Raw genomic sequence first — 20,489 nt, 5'->3', positions numbered from 1 at the left:
CATGCACACACATACATTAGGAGAATGTATAACGCTGCATGCAAGACCGTTTCTCAGTTTTTGAAGAGTTGTTTCATTAGCTACACATTCCGTGGGCGCTGAAAGCTTCTTGATACACAGACTGTCTAGTACAACAGGGTTCTGAAGTTCTTCCTGACTGCAGGTAACCCTCATTGTGAAGTTCTTATAGAATTCCAGAGCAATGATCATGCATCTCTATGATGGATTAAGAACTAAAAGGCAGATTTTGAGCTGGTTTGAGCAAGAGATGGCAACAAACACAGAAATTCAAAGAAACCTCTTACACACACCTGCTCTTCTGCAGCCGGCTGGCTCAGTTTGGCTATTGCCTTGTCCTATCTTCTACAGGCCCCAGGACCCCTCACCTTTAAGAGAACGCTTTAATTGAGTTTAATGGAGTCTGGAGGCTCCGTACAGTTTGCTCTGTCTTAATAGAGGCCTTCAGATAACCTGCACTTTGATTTTTAAAATGAGTCAGAGAAAGGATTAACAACATCCAGCATTTATAAGTGCTTTATCTCCAAAGTGCTTTACAAACATTACCTAATTAACCCTCAGCACTCCTGTGAGGGAGGTAAGAGGGCTTTAAATTAGCTGCATAATGGCAGGAATTGCACAGCTTTTCAAAGTGCTCTTACACGGAAATCCTCCCCAAGTAGGAAAACAATGCTCATGAATAGATAGATGACTTCTTACAGCAGACTATATTTCTCTTCCTACTAAGTGAATCCAAGAGTCTAGGGGAAGAAAAGCCTGCTTGTCCTCTCAGAGTTAATGCAAAGCAACTCCAGTGGTTCTGTTCTAAACTGGGAGAGTTTGTTAGAGCCCCAAGTACACAAACCATATGGAAAGGGGGAATCTCAGAAAATCCAAGGAGAAAAAAGCAACAGAATATTGGAAACAAATTGCCAAAGCTTAGAAAATTACCACACATACATACGCAGTGCGTACACATTTGTACAATAGACACTTACATTATATATGCACACAACTGTTACCTATTAATTAAATTCAGCAATATGTATCCCAGTCATTACTAGGGATTAATGAATTTGTACTGTACAATGAGGTAGGATGTCATCAACAGGTTTGGAAGCCAAGCACACTGTTACTAACAATGTATTAGAACCAAACTGATCATAGCAAGAAGAATCAGATGAAGAAGCGTCTTATTTGTACAATTCTGCACCAGAACGTGACCATACCTAGATGTGCTACAGCACTTGCCTTCGGCATGTGAATTACTAGAGGAGAGAAAAAGAAGGTGGAAGCACAAACAGCAACTTGATGGGAAAGTATTTACATACAGAATAGTGGGGCAGCTTTGTAATAGGAAAACTTACAAAAACGTGGGAAATACAAGAGGAAAAAGCAGTTTCCAGCTGCAGAAGAGCAAAAAACGTACTGGCAGTTCTAAGTGGTCTTGGGAGATATTATTGTAGAATATTCTGCAGTGAGCATCTTCTGAAGTTGAAGAATCTGGCCTGTTCAGAGAGCACCATACCACAAAATAGGAAATTCGGAAGAGTTTTTGTATATATAATTAATAAAATATCTCTCTACTAGCTTTTATGCCAGATCTCATATTATAACATATATCTAGTATAGACAAAATTTAAACATATTCTAAAATCAACTTAATTGAACACTATAGATATGAAAGGCAATATTGATTAAAACAATAACATACCTTATATATTTAGGATTTGTTCGCTTTTACTGTTCTGTGATAATGGTATCTGAACAATTGAAGTTGTAGAATAAATAAATGGTATAATACAAACTTATGCAAGCTATCCCTGCTAAATCAAAACAAAATATTCAGAATACAGGTGTGAAACATTCTACTCAGCTTATGGGAAAAAAAATGTAAATCTTCTCTTCACGTTGAGTTTTTAATCCTGGATTCATAATTTAGATATTTTCAGTATTAATAGCTGTATCGCCTCTTTCAAAAGTTCGTTATCTACTTTCTTTGAGTAAAGCTGTTTAATATTGGTGATTGTGGAAAACATTTGTTCATAATAATCCAAACATACACTGGAACAAGACTGAAACAGCAGCAGCATGCAAAAATGTATTTAAGGACTATCATCCCAAAATGCTGCTAAAAGCTATTAACCAGTACGTGTTAATTGCCACAGCATTCATATTAATTTTCACTTCAGGCCCGACATTGTGGAATATTTCCCTTGATACATTTTAAACAAAGTTTAATTTAAGGAACTGCTTCTATCAACACTTATGAAAATTAACAGCCAAGCAATTAGCACTCGTGAATTGTCCCTTCCCCCTGCTTTCTACTGCGTCTTTGTAAAAACAGTTACTAAAGGAGAAGTTGTTGGGTTTTTAATAAGTTACCACAATCCCATTCACAAAGAACCTGGCTGTCTAATAAAAGGCCCCAATCCCGAAGATGTGTTTCAGCACCTGTCCAGAAAGAACAGACTCTCTACTTTTATTTTATTTGCAGTGTGTGCTGCCATATTGGTCCCAGGATATTAGAGAGACGCAGTGGATGAGGTAATATCTCTTATTGGACCAGATTCTGTTGGTGAAAGGGACAACTTTCAATGTACACAGAAATCTTCTTCAGGTCACCACTTCTCTTCCACCAACAGGCACATGAAGATCGGTGAAGCTAAAATATTTCCTTCATTCTGATTTCTATCTTGCCATTAATGTCAGAGAAGCTAAAGTGCAATTGGAGGACTGCAGTATTTTCTCTGGGCACAGAAAAGACATTTCAGCCCTGTGTTTCTAGATTATTCTAGAGATAAGCAGACTTTTAGCTAGATCACTAGATTCCCAATTCCCCACCGACTATCTTAAACATATTGAGCATCTGTTCCTGCTTTGATTTTCCCATTGCACTTTTGTGTTTGATGACATTATTTTGAGGACAAAGGGCCTGATATTTGCACCACTTAGGCAACAGGCATCTCATAGAAATAAATTTGTCAACGTTTCGCTGGCTCAAGAAGGTTAGCAATGATTTGGGAGAGAAGCTGAATGTGGACTTACTTCAGGGATAATACCCAGGAGTGTCAGGGAGAGACCTCTGCAGTGGTCATACATTCTATTTATAAGTCTATCACAAAGATCATAGACCCAGACTCTAGAACTGGAAGGGACCTCGAGAGGTCATCGAGTCCAGTCCCCTGCCCTCATGGCAGGACCAAATACTGTCTAGACCATCCCTAATAGACATTTATCTAACCTACTCTTAAATATCTCCAGAGATGGAGATTCCACAACTTCCCTAGGCAATCTATTCCAGTGTTTAACTACCCTGACAGTTAGGAACTTTTTCCTAATGTCCAACCTAAATCTCCCTTGCTGCAGTTTAAGCCCATTGCTTCTTGTTCTATCACTGGAGGCTAAGGTGAACAAGTTTTCTCCCTCCTCCTGACGACACCCTTTTAGATACCTGAAAACTGCTATCATGTCCCCTCTCAGTCTTCTCTTTTCCAAACTAAACAAACCCAATTGTTTCAGCCTTCCTTCATAGGTCATGTTCTCAAGTTCTTTAATCATTCTCGTTGCTCTTCTCTGGACCCTCTCCAATTTCTCCACATCTTTCTTGAAATGCGGTGCCCAGAACTGGACACAATACTCCAGCTGAGGCCTAACCAGTGCAGAGTAAAGCGGAAGAATGACTTCTCGTGTCTTGTTTACAACACACCTGTTAATGCATCCCAGAATCACGTTTGCTTTTTTTTGCAACAGTATCACACTGTTGACTCATATTAAGCTTGTGGTCCACTATGACCTCTACATCTCTTTCTGCCATACTCCTTCCTAGACAGTCTCTTCCCATTCTGTATGTGTGAAACTGATTGTTCCTTCCTAAGTGGAGCACTTTGCATTTATCTTTATTGAACTTCATTCTGTTTACCTCAGACCATTTCTCCAATTTGTCCAGATCATTTTGAACTTTGACCCTGTCCTCCAAAGCAGTTGCAATTCCTCCCAGTTTGGTATCGTCTGCAAACTTAATAAGTGTACTTTCTATGCCAACATCTAAATCGTTGATGAAGATATTGAACAGAGCCGGTCCCAAAACAGACCCCTGCGGAACCCCACTTGTTATACCTTTCCAGCAGGATTGGGAGCCATTAATAACTACACTCTGAGTACGGTTATCGAGCCAGTTATGCACCCACCTTATAGTAGCCCCATCTAAATTGTACTTTCCTAGTTTATCTATAAGAATATCATGCGAGACCGTATCAAATGCCTTACTAAAGTCTAGGTATATCACATCCACTGCTTCTCCCTTATCCACAAGGCTCGTTATCCTATCAAAGAATGCTATCAGATTAGTTTGACATGTTTTGTTCTTTACAAATCCATGCTGGCTATTCCCTATCACCTTACCACCTTCCAAGTGTTTGCAGATGATTTTTTTAATTACTTGCTCCATTATCTTCCCTGGCACAGAAGTTAAACTAACTGGTCTGTAGTTTCCTGGGTTGTTTTTATTTCCCTTTTTATAGATGGGCACTATATTTGCCCTTTTCCAGTCTTCTGGAATCTCCCCTGCCTCCCATGATTTCCCAAAGATAATAGCTAGAGGCTCAGATACCTCCTCTATTAACTCCTTGAGTATTCTAGGATGTATTTCATCAGGCCCTGGTGACTTGCAGGCATCTAACTTTTCTTAGTGATTTTTTACTTGCTCTTTTTATATTTTATCTTCTAAACCTACCCTCTTCCCATAAGCATTCACTATATTAGATATTCCTTCAGACTTCTCAGTGAAGACCGAAACAAAGAAGTCATTAAGCATCTCTGCCATTTCCAAGCCTCCCGTTACTGTTTCCCCCTCCTCACTGAGCAGTGGGCCTACCCTGTCCTTGGTCTTCCTCTTGCTTCTAATGTATTGATAAAAAGTCTTCTTGTTTCCCTTTATTCCCATAGCTAGTTTGAGCTCATTATGTGCCTTTGCCTTTCTAATCTTGCCTCTGCATTCCTGTGTTAGTTGCCTATATTCGTCCTTTGTAATCTGACCTAGTTTCCATTTTTGATATGACGCCTTTTTATTTTGTAGGTCACGCAAGATCTCGTGGTTAAGCCAAGGTGGTCTTTTGCTATATTTTCTATCTTTCCTAACCATCGGAATAGCTTGCTTTTGGGCCCTTAATAGTGTTCCTTTGAAAAACTGCCAACTCTCCTCAGTTGTTTTTCCCCTCAGTCTTGATTCCCATGGGACCTTACCTATCAGCTCTCTGAGCTTACCAAAATCCGCATTCCTGAAATCCATTGTCTCTATTTTGCTGTACTCCCTTCTACCCTTCCTTAGAACTGCAAACTCTATGATTTCATGATCACTTTCACCCAAGCTTCCTTCTACTTTCAAATTCTCAACGAGTTCCTCCCTATTTGTTAAAATCAAGTCTAGAACAGCTTCCCCCCTAGTAGCTTTTTCAACTTTCTGAAATAAAAAGTTGTCTGCAATGCAGTCCAGGAACTTATTGGATGCGGTGTTATTTTCCCAACATATATCTGGATAGTTGAAGTCCCCTATCACCACCAAATCTTGGGCTTTGGATGATTTTGTTAGTTGTTTGAAAAAAGCCTCATCCACCTCTTCCACCTGATTAGGTGGCCTGTAGTAGACTTCCAGCACAACATCGCCCGTGTTTTTTACCCCTTTTAGCCTAACCCAGAGACTCTCCACACTTCCATCTCCTATGTCCATCTCCACCTCAGTCCAAGTGTGTACATTTTTAATATATAAGGCAACACCTCCTCCCTTTTCCCCCTGTCTATCCTTCCTGAGCAAACTATACCCATCCACACCAACATTCCAGTCGTGTGTATTATCCCACCAAGTTTCAGTAATGCCCATCATCATTTTATTTATAGTCAGAAGCCTTGCTATCTTTGTCACTTGAAAGCACCTGTTAACATTCTTCCTTTTAGTGTAGATAGACACCTAACTAAACAGCTCTGAAACTAATACTGTACTAGTTAAGTACCTTTAGAGGCTAAGTCTCTTGGACAATCATTCTTTCCCTCAGTCTATAGTTTGAAAATAAATATTCCCTGTGTCTACACAGCTTTTTATTAGAAGATCTTAAGTACTTTATAAATATTAATAAAGACAGGCAAGCAGTACTAGCTCCATGTTATAGATGAAGAAACTGAGGCACAGGGAGATTAAATCCCCAGTCCTGCAATGGGAGTTTACCCATGTGGAGCCATTGCAAGATTGCAGTCTAAATCATGTGTCCAAGAGCATGCAAAACTTGTGGCAGGAATTGGGAACAGATCTTGATTTCCAGACTCCCAGTTCCCTGCCTTAACCACAAGGTCACTAATCTGCCCTTATGCTGCTGTCTATGCCATGAGTTGGAAAACTAGCCTTGTCTCCCCCCGTTAACATCCAGAAAGTGAAAGGATCAACAAACCACAAAAAACAATCTTTAAAAAACCTGTTGGCAGAGAATAAATCTAACACTTCTTGAGTGCGTCATCTGTCCTTAAGAGTGTGTAAATTAATTATTAGGCTTGCGGTAAAATCAATCTGGCCGCCAATTTCTGGTACCTTAATATAATTAGCTATATACAAATTACGACCAGATAGAGTACAAGGGGTCAAAGGTCTCTAGTGTTACCAGATTCGCATCAGCCTAGTTTACCATTACATATTAAACAAAGACAGTGCATGTGAATGACTGACACACAGTTGCAGCTATCTGCTGGCTGTTGAGGCTACAGGTTTGTCAAGAGAAATTGATTTTAAGAGAAAACTGAAAGGTTTAGACAATGTCTGCTACACAATTTGGCTGGGTAAAGTAAACATATAGTTTGCCCTGCCTTTTATTTGTTTATTTTAAAAAGGGAGCATTTTAGTGTATGTGAAACTACCAGTTATTCAATTTGGCTGTGTGACAAGGGTTCCCAGAACTTTTGTGTGAGCTGATCATAATGCTTCCATTGTGGGTGTATTTTAGAAGCTGTATTTTCTAATTTTTGATAATTCAATAAACGGATCAAAACAACAGGAAGACAGAGTGCTTTAAAATGTTATTTCATACAGGAGTGATTATGAAACAGACACTAAGTCTGACAATACACCTGGAAAACTGAGAGATTTAACAGAGTGGCATGTTTAAAATTATAGAATTTAATGCTTTCCTATTTTTAACTGATTTTCTTAAAATAATACATTCATTAAACAAAAACTCACTAAAGAGGATTTTATTTTATTTAAATTTATTTATTTATTAAGGCATATTCATGATTAGAATTAAAATATTCAGAGGTACGACTTTAGAGTTAACATGAGTTCACGCACACACTCTCTCTCTCTCTCTGAGCTTGGATAGAGTGGCTGATTTGCTTTTCTTTTTGGTTGCCAGTGATCCAAAAAAAGTATTTTATTCAACAAACAGAAAATCTACATTACAATAATTTTTAAAATTTTTGAATCAAAGCCTTAGTAATAATCTTAAAGAGGATTTTAGAGCCACTCTGGTCTCTTGAGTAAATACATAATTAAGTAGGGTTTTTTAAAACATGTTTAATTAGGCCCCAAGTCCCTCCTTATCCACCCTTCTCTCCCCAATTATGTATCATTTTCCCAAGAGACATGAGTAGCTCAGTTAATTATGTAAATAAGATGTGCACTATTCCCAGGAAAAGAGTTATAAATATTTGTGAAAAAAATATTGCTCATCTCTTATCAGTTAAAAAAATATTTTAATACCAAAGACTATTGGTCCCACCTACAAAATTTCATTAAAAATAGTCATATTTGCCATAGAATAATAAAAAAAGCTATATGTTTATAATTGCAAATTACTATTTAAAAAGTACAGCAAAACTGAAGAAAAGCTAACTAGGTAAAGTAATTCACTACTGAACTATAACAGCTGTACTACGGCTCAACTGGGATGTAGGGTTGTTATTGTGTTTTTTAAAATAGGTAATACATATGAAGCCTGGAAGAAAGGGTTTTATAATCAAAATGCTGACACAAACTTACACACAGTGGTACAAACAATGCTGCTATAACTAATATAATCCAATTATGCATTCACAAAATGCTAATTTAATTATTTTGCAGCGTTATTTGAATAGGCATTTTAATTTCTAGGGTAAAAAAAGGCTTGACTGCAATATAATTCTCTATTAATCACCAAGGTGTCAGTGCCTATCATATTGCTACATTTCAAAATGATTATAAAAATGACTAATATGTACAGTACAATTTCCTTCAAATGTTACCAATTTTCATTACACACCTGCCAAATGCATCAGTGTTACATAGATGAAAATAAGATTTTAATTCTAGCCAGCTGTAATACATACTAAAGCAGAAAAAAAAGTAGTGGGGGTTAGGAAGTTGATGAGGAGTAATTTTTCCATTCCCCAACTTCCCAAGACACCCTCACCCCACATATTTAGCCCAAGTCTTGCTAAAGCTTTTACAGGTTGCAAAATTTCAACCTTTGTGAAAGAGGATTATCTCCTCTAGTCCAGAGATTTTTTTTTTTTTAAATCTCTGTACACAATAGCTATCGGAAGTGTATCATAAAAGTTCATAGCCCTTTGCCAAATCAGAATCCAGTGACTCAGGAACACCAAAATATGAACTGCAGAAAAAGAAGGCCATCCTGCTACTGTTGGCAGCAAGGCACCAAGTAATTATGCCAGAAATAATTCTTTCAAACAAAGAGTTTGTACTAATTAATACAATACTAATAAATGCAACATAACATATAGGCAGTTTTTGCTCTACGGATACTATGGTCTAAGAGCTACAGCTCCACAAAGAATTTTATAATACTACCTCTCTACATATGTTTAATCAAATTACATGTCTGATTTTCTCTGTTTAAAAACACTTGACAGAAAGCAAAGATTTCCCACCAAAACAGTAGTGAGGCTCATACTTGACACTCCCACTGAAGTCCCCACAAACTAATCCAGCAGAAAACAGAGCTACATTGCAATCTGTAATTTTTTCAGCACACTATGACACTGCCCTATGATCGTAATGTTTATATTTTTTCAGCTTTCCAGGGTTTCTAATAGACATGGAAGTGATAAAAGCTGAGGGTAGCCTTGCACACAAGAGGCAATTCTTGATTTAGTTCTAGATAACATGTGGTAGGTAGTTCACAATGTAATTGTATTTGAATAACTAAGCTGACCTTCCAGGCACGCTGCAAAGCCTGACTATTTGAGCTGGCACTGTGGCGGGACTAAGGTGGTTTGGGATAAGATTTCTGTCTTGTGGGGAATGGGATTTTTAAGATACATTGGTTTGTTGACTGTTGATTAGGTGAGGGTTACTGTGTAAAAGGAAGTGCTGTTGTGTTGGGTGATTTATATTTTGCATTCCTTATGGTGCTGTTTTTAAATGAACGTCAAAGGGCACCGAGAGCCTTGGATGGATGCCCTTTGAAGGTGAAGTGCTTTCAGTCAAAATCTAAATAAATATTTATATTGTGGTCACTAATACTTAAGGTTGTCATTCTTGGAGAAAGAATCAGAAAAGACTAGCATTGTGACACAACTTCAATAGGGGTTTGGGATGTGTGAGTGTGCAGATACTCTGAAAAGCAAAGCAACTAGTCATAAAGACTCTAGACTGCAATAGATGGACCTCTGGTATGATCCATTATGGCATCTCCTATGTTTCTGTCTGGCAAATGGTCTGTACATTACCAATGAATCAATGAACATTTTTGAAGGTACTACAGGGTTAGAAACTGCTGATCCACAACATTGGAAAGATAGATGTTCTTGCCTGATGAATAGTGTGTTGTACTAGCTCCAGGGGATTGAAAGATATAAACCTTAAAATTGCATGATATTGATCAGCTTTACTTTCCCCTCACACCCAAATGCAGTTCCAATCAGGCTTCAACAGCAGCTCTCTCAGAAACGGCTACAGCTAGACCAGTGCTCTTCAGCCCCTCTGACTACTTGGGATTAGAGGCCACAGAGACAACATACAAATCCTGCCAAAACTGAAGTTGATGGTTCTGGAAGATTTTTCAATCCCTGCCAGCCATTTTGGGTCCTATTCTAAACTCAGATCCCACTGACTAAACTAAAGTCAGAGAAGTACCACGAGAACATCTGTTCCAGTGAGATTTCTAACCGCACTCTCCCTTCAACCCCAGGTCCTCCTGCCCTATTTGCCACTGCAGACTCTGGGAAGTGGGAACCTTCCAGGAGGGAAAGAAAGTAGTGCCAACAGATGCTGATGTTACCCCTATCCCAGCCAATACAGACCTTCATGAGGGTGGGAGAGAAGGGAAAGAGAGCACCACACAGACCCACTTTGAGCTGCTCTGCCAGCTGCCAGAGACCCTTGTGCAGCTGGCAGCAGGGAGCGAAGGGCACTAGCCTGGGACTGGGGAGACCAGGGTGCTATTTTCTGTTCCGCCACTGGACTTCGGTGGGACTTTCAGCAAGTCACTTTGTCTCTGTGCCTCAGTTTCCTATCTCTAAATTGGGAGTGATAGCACTTCACTACTTCACAAGGGTGCTGTAAGGATAAACACACCAAAAATTGTGAGCTGCTCAGATACTATGGGGGTAGGGCTAGATTTACTAGAGAGAAACTCTGTGCAATGCAACAGACTATTGAGATCCATGGACACACCAGTAGCTGAGCAGGGATAAGATGCCTAAAACACAGCTGTACTAAACATTTTACTTAAAGCACCATGTGCTGAAGGACGGACACAAGTCCATGATGTAACTTTCCAGTACTAGGGCACAGCATAGATACTATTTATTATATATTTTCGTTTGGTTCCTATTGCTATTGCCTCTGGGAACCATTACAATGAAAGAGAAAGACAAAGAGAAACAAGTTTTAGGATAGCCAGTTTAAAATAATGAACTGTAGGGCTATTGTGATGTTTAATTAAAGCCCAAATATCTACACATTGCATTGCTACAAGAGCAGACAGAGCAACCCAACCTTTGATCAGAAGCCAGCTCTATCTAAGAGGAAAATGTTTGGGTCACTCACCTTGCCATCAAATTTTGAGTACTCATTGAAAGGGTTGTTCAGCTGCAGTGGGCACTGTTCAAGACGCACAGACAGTAACGACTGCTTCCCAGAATGTGGAGACTTTACTCTGAAATTCTTTTTTTCAAACAACGAGCTTAGCTCTTCTGCTGCGATTCAAAAAAAAGAGATAAAAGCATTTGCATTACCATGTGCAAAAAGGATACATTTACCTTGGAGAAGAAATGAATTGGAGGGGACATAATAAAAATTATATGAAACAAACAATGAACAGTCTAAAGAAGATAGACTGGGAGTTTCTATTTACCCCGTCTCATAACAAAAGAACAAGGGGACACAATGAAATTGAAAGGTGCTAAATTCAAAGCTGAAAGCTTCTTCGTACAATTAACCTGCAGATGTCATTGCTACAAGAGCTTACTGGGATTAAAAAGGGGTTAGACATTTCTTTTTCTCCTCCCATCCCATATCCATCTTTTCTATATAGACTGTAAACTCTATGCAACAGGTTTGTACTGTGCCTAGTGCAAAGGAGTGCCAATCTTGATTAGGATCTTTAAGCACTACTGTAATACAATTAAGAATATGGATATCAAGAATACTCCGAGTTATAATCATCACTACCATGACAAATCCCAAAAGGATGTGTCCTCCTTGCAGATTGAGCACCACTCGAAACTCTCTCTGGCCAGCTGCTTAAGGTCACAGCCACGTAGTGGCATTCTTTGGTCCACACACTTCAGAATTCGTTTATTCTATTCTAATAAAACATCCATACCAGTGCTCAAGGAGGGTGGTTGCTGGGTTCAGTTTCAGAGATCCTCATTTCAGATCAGGGCTTTGGAGCAGAGCCTGGAGCTGGAGCACAGAGCAGCTCCGGGGACAGTGGAGCTGCAGGTTTTTGCCTGGAGCTGGAGCGGAGCCGGAGCACAGCTCCAAAGCCCTGTTTCAGATCTTGTCCTGCTCTTGATACGGAGCAACTGACCAAGATGATGAGAATCAAAAATATCGATCCAATGTACTTCAGTCTTCCACAGCACCTATGTTTCACTTCCATACAATGAAGCTGATATAACTGACGTTCTATAGATTCGCAGCTTTATAGCAAGCTTAATGTCATGACATTTGTGACGTTGCACTCCACGTTTTACGAAAATATGCTTATGAATGTGAATATAATGCAACTGGAATATGCTTTTTGCAAAAGGTCTCGTGTAAGTCATCATAACCAAGGTTATAACCTATTGAATATATTCCTCCTATTTGTATGCATATACACCTCTACCCCGATATAACATGACCCAATATAACCCAGGTTCGCATACAACTTGGTAAAGCAGTGCTCTGGTGGATTAGCGCATCAGCTCCCAGCCGTGGCACTCCACTTCTCGCCACCGGTAAGTGCGAGGAGGTTGGGGAAAGGATGCCCCCCGTACTCACCTGTGGCAGGAAGTGGAGCGCCGCAGCTGAGAGCTAGTGGAGTGGAGTGGGCTGGGGCTGGGCTGCTCCGCTTCCACCACTGTCCGTGAGTGCGAGACCTTTCCCTAACCCCTCCCCCAGCAACATGGCTGGTGCCAGGGCAAGGAAAGTGGAGCAGGCTGGGACTGCAATGAGTACGGGTGGCATCCTTTCCCCAGCCTCTCCGCACTCACCTGGCAGCAGGAAGCGGAGCGCCACAGCTGGGAGCTGGCGGAGCGGAGCGGGCTTGGGCCGGGCTGCTCTGCTTCCCGTCGCTGCCGGTGAGTGTGGATAGGGGTCGGGGCAGTCAGGGTACAGGGAGCATGAGGGCTGGGTAGGCAGCGAGGTCCTGGGGGTGATTAGGGACGGGAGTCTCTGGAGGGGGCAGTCAAGGGACAAGGAGCAGGGAGGCCAAAGCAAGTTCGATATAATGCGGTCTCACCTATAGCGTGGTAAGATTTTTTGGCTCCAGAGGACCGCATTATATCGGGGTAGAGGTGTATCATTCTTGTATCTGAAGCTAGAAATATGAAGTATAACTCTGAGGTCCTATTGTAATTATGCAAAGTGTGGGCCATTAATGGTGGCTTAGAATCTCGATGGCTCCCATTGACTAGGACTACTGGTTGTGAATGGGTTTGTTTACCTTCCTGTGCACATGGACCAGCCCATGGGCAATGAAGAATGAGGTCTCACAGGGATATGTGACCATGTCACCTGATGCTGAAGTCCATCTTAAATCTGGTACTTTTCCATTTAGAAGGAGGAGTGGGGACCCAGAGACACAAAAGATTCCCACCTTGTGCCAAAGCTATAAGAGGGGATGGAACAGGACAAAAGGGGCTGCCTGTCATGAGAAAGCCCCTGCTTAACACCTAAGATGGCTGCTAGAACTAACAAGGACTGTACCAGGGGAAAGGATTGGGCCCAGACTAGGAAGGTGTCTAGTCTGTGAAAGAAGATTATTGGAACACCTCTAAGGGTGAGTTATTATCTGTAATCAGTTTCTTAATGTATTAGGCTTAGACTTGTGTGTTTTTGCTTTATTTTGTTTGATGCCTTGCTTTGTTTTGTCTGTTGTTACTTGAAACCACTTAAATCCTACTTTTTATACTTAATAAAATCACTTTTGTTTATTAATGAACCCAGAGTAAGTGATTAACATCTGGGGGAGCAAACAACTGTGCATATCAGTGTTATCGAGGGTGGACAATTTATGAGTTTACGCTGTATAAGCTTTAAACAGAGTAAAACAGATTTATTTGGGGTTTGGATCCCATTGGGAGCTGGGTATCTGGGTACTGGAGTCAGGTAACCTGCAGAGATGTTTTCACTTAAAGTCTGCAGCTTTGGGGATGTGGCCCAGACCCTGGGTCTGTGTTGCAGCAGGCTAGCGTGTCTGACTCAATAAGGCAGGGCTCTAGAAGTCCCAAAATGGCAGGGAAAACAGGCTCAAATGTAATCTCGGCACATCAGGTGACAGTCCCAAGAGTCTGTGACCGAACCCGTCACATTTCAACAGAGGTGCTGAAGGGCCTGAAACACGGCAGTATATACAAGTGTGTCCACAACTATTGAGCATCCTCTAGCACTGTCTAGGATGCTGCCCAAATATTTGAAAGTTGCCCCATTTGTGGTCCAGATAGGTTAATACAGAGCTGGCTGCAATCTGGAGCTGGAGGCTGCTTGATGATAATGGCTAGAGACTTAGATTTATTCAAAGTTATAACAGTAAATATTAAAAAATAAACAAGAGTTTTGGAAGGGATATTAATTTTTTGCTTCTGGGCTTAATCTCACATCTAACTATTAGGGTTAAAAGGAAACACTCTTGGGGCAAGTTATCCCATCAAGATTAACTACAGAGTTCCTTGCACCTTTCCTGAAGCATCTAGGACTGGCACTATTGGTGACAAGATACCGGACTAGAAGGACCATGAATCTAATCCAGTGTGGCAATTCCTATGTTCCCATGTACTTCCCCTCTTCAAGTAAGCTGCTTTGCGTGGGTCTCATCTGGAAAAATAAGGCCTGATAACACCATGCTTGAGCAACAAGCATCCTCAGTCACAAGGAAGTTCAGTATTGTGATAATAAGGGTAATAAGGATGTTAATGTGCAAGTTAGTGGGTCATACAAAGCCTGTTACAATGCTGTTTGGTACAGTAGCAGAATTGTCAGCAAAAGTTTAAACCAAAATTGATTTTTTTTTTTTAAATAAAGGAAAGGTCCTAATGTTACAAGGATCCTAAAGAATCAGGATGGATGAATGTAACTCAGAGCCCGTAGCATTTAGCCTACTAGAATCAATGGGTCTCATTCTCTAGTACAAGTGACTGAACTGGACAAGTTTGCTCCACATCTGCTCTTGGAGCAATCCACCCCAAACTCAATCAATCACTATTCAAGAATCAGTATCAATCCACCTAAACTGTCCACAATCTGCTCGTTATTCATACATTTGGATTCTCTCAAGTCCCAAAGATTTACATGCTGTCCGTACAGAGAACAAAGAGTTACTGAGGCAGACTAAACAGGACTCGGAAGTCAGTGTTTCAGGGAGGCAGTTCATTTTTTGAATTGTGAAGTTAAAACCTGTCAAACTGTAACTAGTCACAAACTCAGTTTTATTTTTATCCATCAGATTACCTGAAAGTTCAAACAGTTGACAAGGATAGTAGATATTAAAAGATACCCAATAGGTTAGAGCAAGATATAAATTAATCCAGAAGAGCGTGATTAAATTTTGTCTTTAATTATGGGAAATTAAACCTCATAATGTATTCTGTTTGTACAACAGCTTGTTTTAGTTTTTAAAAATTCTTATTTGCCACTATGTTAGAGTAGTGCTGTGAACTGTAATTTTTTGTGCCTTTGGAAAACACTTTGTCCCCTGGAGTTCTGTATAATGATTTCATTGGTTCAACTGAGAAAGCAGGTGTTTTACTTGCTTGTGTTGTTTCTTAAGAAATGTTTGAGATGTGCTTGTTTACTGTTTCTTTTGTTGGAAGTACAGCGAGAGGATCTTTGGAGTTCTTCTCTGTTCATTACTGTGGCATCTATTTTGCATAGTTTTCATTTTAGTCAAAACTATGTGTGACTCAGGAGTTTGGAACAGCAGCACATTCCACAGTGTTGTGAAAAGGGACAGGGAAAACCTATTGAAAGGGATAGGGAACACCATTTTAACTGCCTTCAGTTTTAGATGGAAAACCACAGGTGTTTTTTTGTTTGTTTTTATAAATGATAGGTTTAGCTGCACTATTTTCACATCCTAAAGCTTTTTAACTAGCCTGCATATGTTATTTTTCTTTGTTTTTATGGCATTTTTAGCTGCGTGTGTTATTTTGTATAAGCCCGAAGTATTCAGATGACTGTCTCAATATATTGTAAATTTTACTATGTTTTCCCCTTTTTCTGAATAGCTTGTTACATTTTTCAGTATCAAAGCTTATTGATGAATTAATCTGAACAACAAATAAAGAAGCCTCTTAGGTTGTTTTGTACAGCGTTCTAACTCCACTTCCAGCTTCACTTTAATAGGCAAAATCCATAAGGGTCTCATTACAAAGCCTATTGGAACGACAGCCAATTTTTTAAAAAAGAGAAACATACACATACACAATGTATTTCATCACACATACACTCTTCTGAAATACAGTATTTCAGTTATGAAAAGTAATCTCCCTCCCTCAGTAGTTCCCATATTTGAAAACAAACCACTAAATTCCTGGATGCAATTTATTTGATCACAAAATATGCAGCAAAAAATTTGTCTGCAACAAAAACTTCCCAACGCATACTAGCATAGTTTGCATGGTAACTAGGGATCTGAAAGTTTATGAAGAAAGGAAAGTTTATCAATGACTTTTTTCAACTCAGTATTCTTAGAATAAATTCAACTAATGTTTACCCACCTTGTCAATGCGTTGAGATGTGTGGATGAAAAGCACTAAGTCCGACAGAGTGATCTGAAGATTCACTTTATTTTATATCAGGACAGCAAGTATAATTATTTTACAAAATAATAATGCTTTGTCACTTCTCTGGTGTCCTACCTGAAGATCACAAAGTGCTTTACTGACATTAATGTAGCCTTAATACATGGATGAGGCAGGACGGTATCATTGTCCCATTTTATGGTGAGGGGACAGAGGTACCGAAAGCCGAAGTGAGTCAATGGCACAGCTGGAACCAGCGATAGCTCCAGGCACCAGCGCTCCAAGCGCATGCCTGGGGCGGCAAGCCACAGGGGACGCCCTGCCGGTCCCTGCGAGGGCAGCAGTCAGGCAGCCTTTGGCAGCGCGCCTGCGGGAGGTCCGCCGGTCTTGCAGATTCAGCGGCTTGCTTGCGGGAGGTCCGCTGGTCCTGCGGATTCGCAGGGGGGGGAACGCCAAGGCCGCAGGACCAGGCACCTCCCACCGGCAAGCCACCAAAGGCTGCCTGACTGCCATGCTTGGGGCAGCAAACAAGCTAGAGCCACCCCTGGCTGGAACAAATTCCAGAATGCTAGTAACTCAACAGAACATCAGTCTCCACCTTCTCCCCACCAACAGTCCCTCCCTTCAACACCATTAGTCAACTTGCCTTTAAACAGTTTTGTACTTTTCCCCACACTAGCTCTTATGCATGGAAAAAATCTCCCTGATACAATACGTACAACTCTGATCTGATCCTCCCTAAAACTCACCTCCGCTGTGATGCCCGCAAACCCTGCCTGCTGATCTTGGCCAAGCAAGTGATCAGCTGCGACTGCCACACTTCCTCTTCCCTCATTTTCTTACATGTAATTCCCCATTCCTGTCATTCCTCCTCACCCTATCACTATCTGTAATTTAAAAAAATAAAGCAAATGATAACTACACACATTGTGCCAATTCTTCATCACAGTCACTGTAATACATCCTCTGGGGCAGCAACTGTCCCATCCATGTCAGTACAGTGCCCTGCACAATGACAACATACTCTAGATCGGGGCTTTTGGATGCTACTAGAGTATAAATGTTTGTTTATCATTGCTACTCATTCCTGAACTCCATTCCCCTCCTCTAGCCATTACCTCCCCAACACTTCTTTCTGTGTGCTTATAAAATCTAGGTAACCAAATAAACTTAAGAACTTATCTAAAAACACAACTGAATGGAAAGCAAGAAATCTGTGACCAGTATGAAAGCAGCCATTTCAAGGCAACACGAGTAACATACCCAATATGATGATTCAGCAAAGTGAAGGTGTTGCTATTTGGACAAGCCAATTAGCACTTTTTACTTCACAGTATCAACAGTGCTTCAGATTACTCAGATGACATTCCAAGGCAACTGATTTGTCTGTCTCTCTGTTTCCTGCCTTTGCTCATTGTTCTGAGAGTCTCTCTAAAAATGAAATAAGGATCCCTTTACATTTGAAATAAATGTCAATAGTAACTGAAAAGAAAGACAGAACTAGTGAAACTGTTTCCTCCATACTGCACCCGCCTTCAGAGTTCTCCAAAGAATCCCCAAGTGAAGGAATACAGTTCTCCACCTTTAACAGAAGGAGCAAAGAATCCTGTGGCACCTTATAGACTAACAGACGTTTTGGAGCATGAGCTTTCGTGGGTGAATACCCACTTCCTCAGATGCATGTAATGGAAATATCCAGGGGCAGTTATATATATGTGTGCTAGCAAGCAAGCTAGAGATAACGAGGTCAGTTCAGTCAAGGAGGATGAGGCCCTGTTCTAGCAGTTGAGGTGTGAAAACCAAGAGAGGAGAAACTGGTTCTGTAATTGGCAAGCCATTCACAGTCTTTGTTCAATCCTGAGCTGATGGTGTCAAATTTGCAGATGAACTGAAGCTCAGCAGTTTCTCTTTGAAGTCTGGTCCTGAAGTTTTTTTGCTGCAGGATGGCCACCTTAAGGTCTGCTATAGTGTGGCCAGGGAGGTTGAAGTGCTCTCCTACAGGTATTTGTATATTGCCATTCCTAATGTCTGATTTGTGTCCATTTATCCTTTTCCGTAGAGACTGTCCAGTTTGGCCGATGTACATAGCAGAGGGGCATTGTTGGCATATGATGGCGTATATTACATTGGTGGATGTGCAGGTGAATGAACCAGTGATGGTGTGGCTGATCTGGTTAGGTCCTGTGATGGTGTCGCTGGTGTAGATATGTGGGCAGAGTTGGCATCGAGGTTTGTTGCATGGATTGGTTCCTGAGCTAGAGTTATTATGGTGTGGTGTGCAGTTACCGGTGAGAATATGTTTCAGGTTGGCAGGTTGTCTGTGGGCAAGGATTGGCCTGCCACCCAAGGCCTGTGAAAGTGTGGGATCATTGTCCAGGATGGGTTGTAGATCCTTGATGATGCGTTGGAGGGGTTTTAGCTGGGGGCTGTATGTGATGGCCAGTGGAGTCCTGTTGGTTTCTCTCTTGGGTTTGTCTTGCAGTAGGAGGCTTCTGGGTACACGTCTGGCTCTGTTGATCTGTTTCCTTATTTCCTCGTGCGGGTATTGTAGTTTTGAGAATGCTTGGTGGAGATTTTGTAGGTGTTGGTCTCTGTCTGAGGGGTCACAGCAGATGCGGTTGTACCTCAGTGGGCACCCGCATGGCCCCACAATATGCCAATATCTTCATGGCCGACCTAGAACAACGCTTCCTCAGCTCTCGTCCACTCACACCCCTTCTCTATCTACGCTACATTGATGACATCTTCATCATCTGGACCCATGGGAAGGAGACTCTGGAAAAATTCCACCATGATTTCAACAGCTTCCACCCCACGATCAACCTCAGCCTTGACCAATCTACACGGGAGGTCCACTTTCTTGACACCACGGTGCAAATAAGTGATGGTCACATTAACACCACCCTATATCGAAAACCCACCAACCGCTATGCCTACCTTCATGCCTCCAGCTTCCATCCCGGACACATCACACGATCCATTGTCTACAGCCAAGCATTGAGGTATAACCGCATCTGCTCTGACCCCTCAGACAGAGACCAACACCTACAAAATCTCCACCAAGCATTCTCAAAACTACAATACCCGCACGAGGAAATAAGGAAACAGATCAACAGAGCCAGACGTGTACCCAGAAGCCTCCTACTGCAAGACAAACCCAAGAGAGAAACCAACAGGACTCCACTGGCCATCACATACAGCCCCCAGCTAAAACCCCTCCAACGCATCATCAAGGATCTACAACCCATCCTGGACAATGATCCCACACTTTCACAGGCCTTGGGTGGCAGGCCAATCCTTGCCCACAGACAACCTGCCAACCTGAAACATATTCTCACCGGTAACTGCACACCACACCATAATAACTCTAGCTCAGGAACCAATCCATGCAACAAACCTCGATGCCAACTCTGCCCACATATCTACACCAGCGACACCATCACAGGACCTAACCAGATCAGCCACACCATCACTGGTTCATTCACCTGCACATCCACCAATGTAATATACGCCATCATATGCCAACAATGCCCCTCTGCTATGTACATCGGCCAAACTGGACAGTCTCTACGGAAAAGGATAAATGGACACAAATCAGACATTAGGAATGGCAATATACAAAAACCTGTAGGAGAGCACTTCAACCTCCCTGGCCACACTATAGCAGACCTTAAGGTGGCCATCCTGCAGCAAAAAAACTTCAGGACCAGACTTCAAAGAGAAACTGCTGAGCTTCAGTTCATCTGCAAATTTGACACCATCAGCTCAGGATTGAACAAAGACTGTGAATGGCTTGCCAATTACAGAACCAGTTTCTCCTCTCTTGGTTTTCACACCTCAACTGCTAGAACAGGGCCTCATCCTCCTTGATTGAACTGACCTCGTTATCTCTAGCTTGCTTGCTAGCACACATATATATAACTGCCCCTGGATATTTCCATTACATGCATCTGAGGAAGTGGGTATTCACCCACGAAAGCTCATGCTCCAAAACGTCTGTTAGTCTATAAGGTGCCACAGGATTCTTTGCTGCTTTTACAGATCCAGACTAACACGGCTACCCT

General features: G+C 41.3%; 1 protein-coding gene across 6 annotated transcripts in view; it reads right to left on the bottom strand.

Annotated features, from left to right (window-relative positions):
- MAPKAP1 (MAPK associated protein 1) overlaps window positions 1-20,489 on the bottom strand; it is a 172,460-nt gene that overhangs the window by 121,552 nt on the left and 30,419 nt on the right. For 4 of the 6 annotated variants that reach the window (XM_050927008.1, XM_050927010.1, XM_050927012.1 and 1 more), the window contains one exon: window positions 11,027-11,175. In XM_050927008.1, coding sequence (XP_050782965.1) covers window positions 11,027-11,175 — 149 coding nt within the window. Of the gene's footprint in view, window positions 1-11,026; window positions 11,176-17,174; window positions 17,718-20,489 lie in introns of those variants that run through there. The other 2 variants (XM_050927013.1, XM_050927009.1) reach the window with 2 other exon arrangements.

The sequence above is a fragment of the Gopherus flavomarginatus genome, chromosome 17, assembly GCF_025201925.1.
Source record: "Gopherus flavomarginatus isolate rGopFla2 chromosome 17, rGopFla2.mat.asm, whole genome shotgun sequence".
Taxonomy (NCBI): Eukaryota; Metazoa; Chordata; order Testudines; family Testudinidae; genus Gopherus; species Gopherus flavomarginatus.
This window is presented reverse-complemented; position numbering and strand designations above follow the sequence as displayed.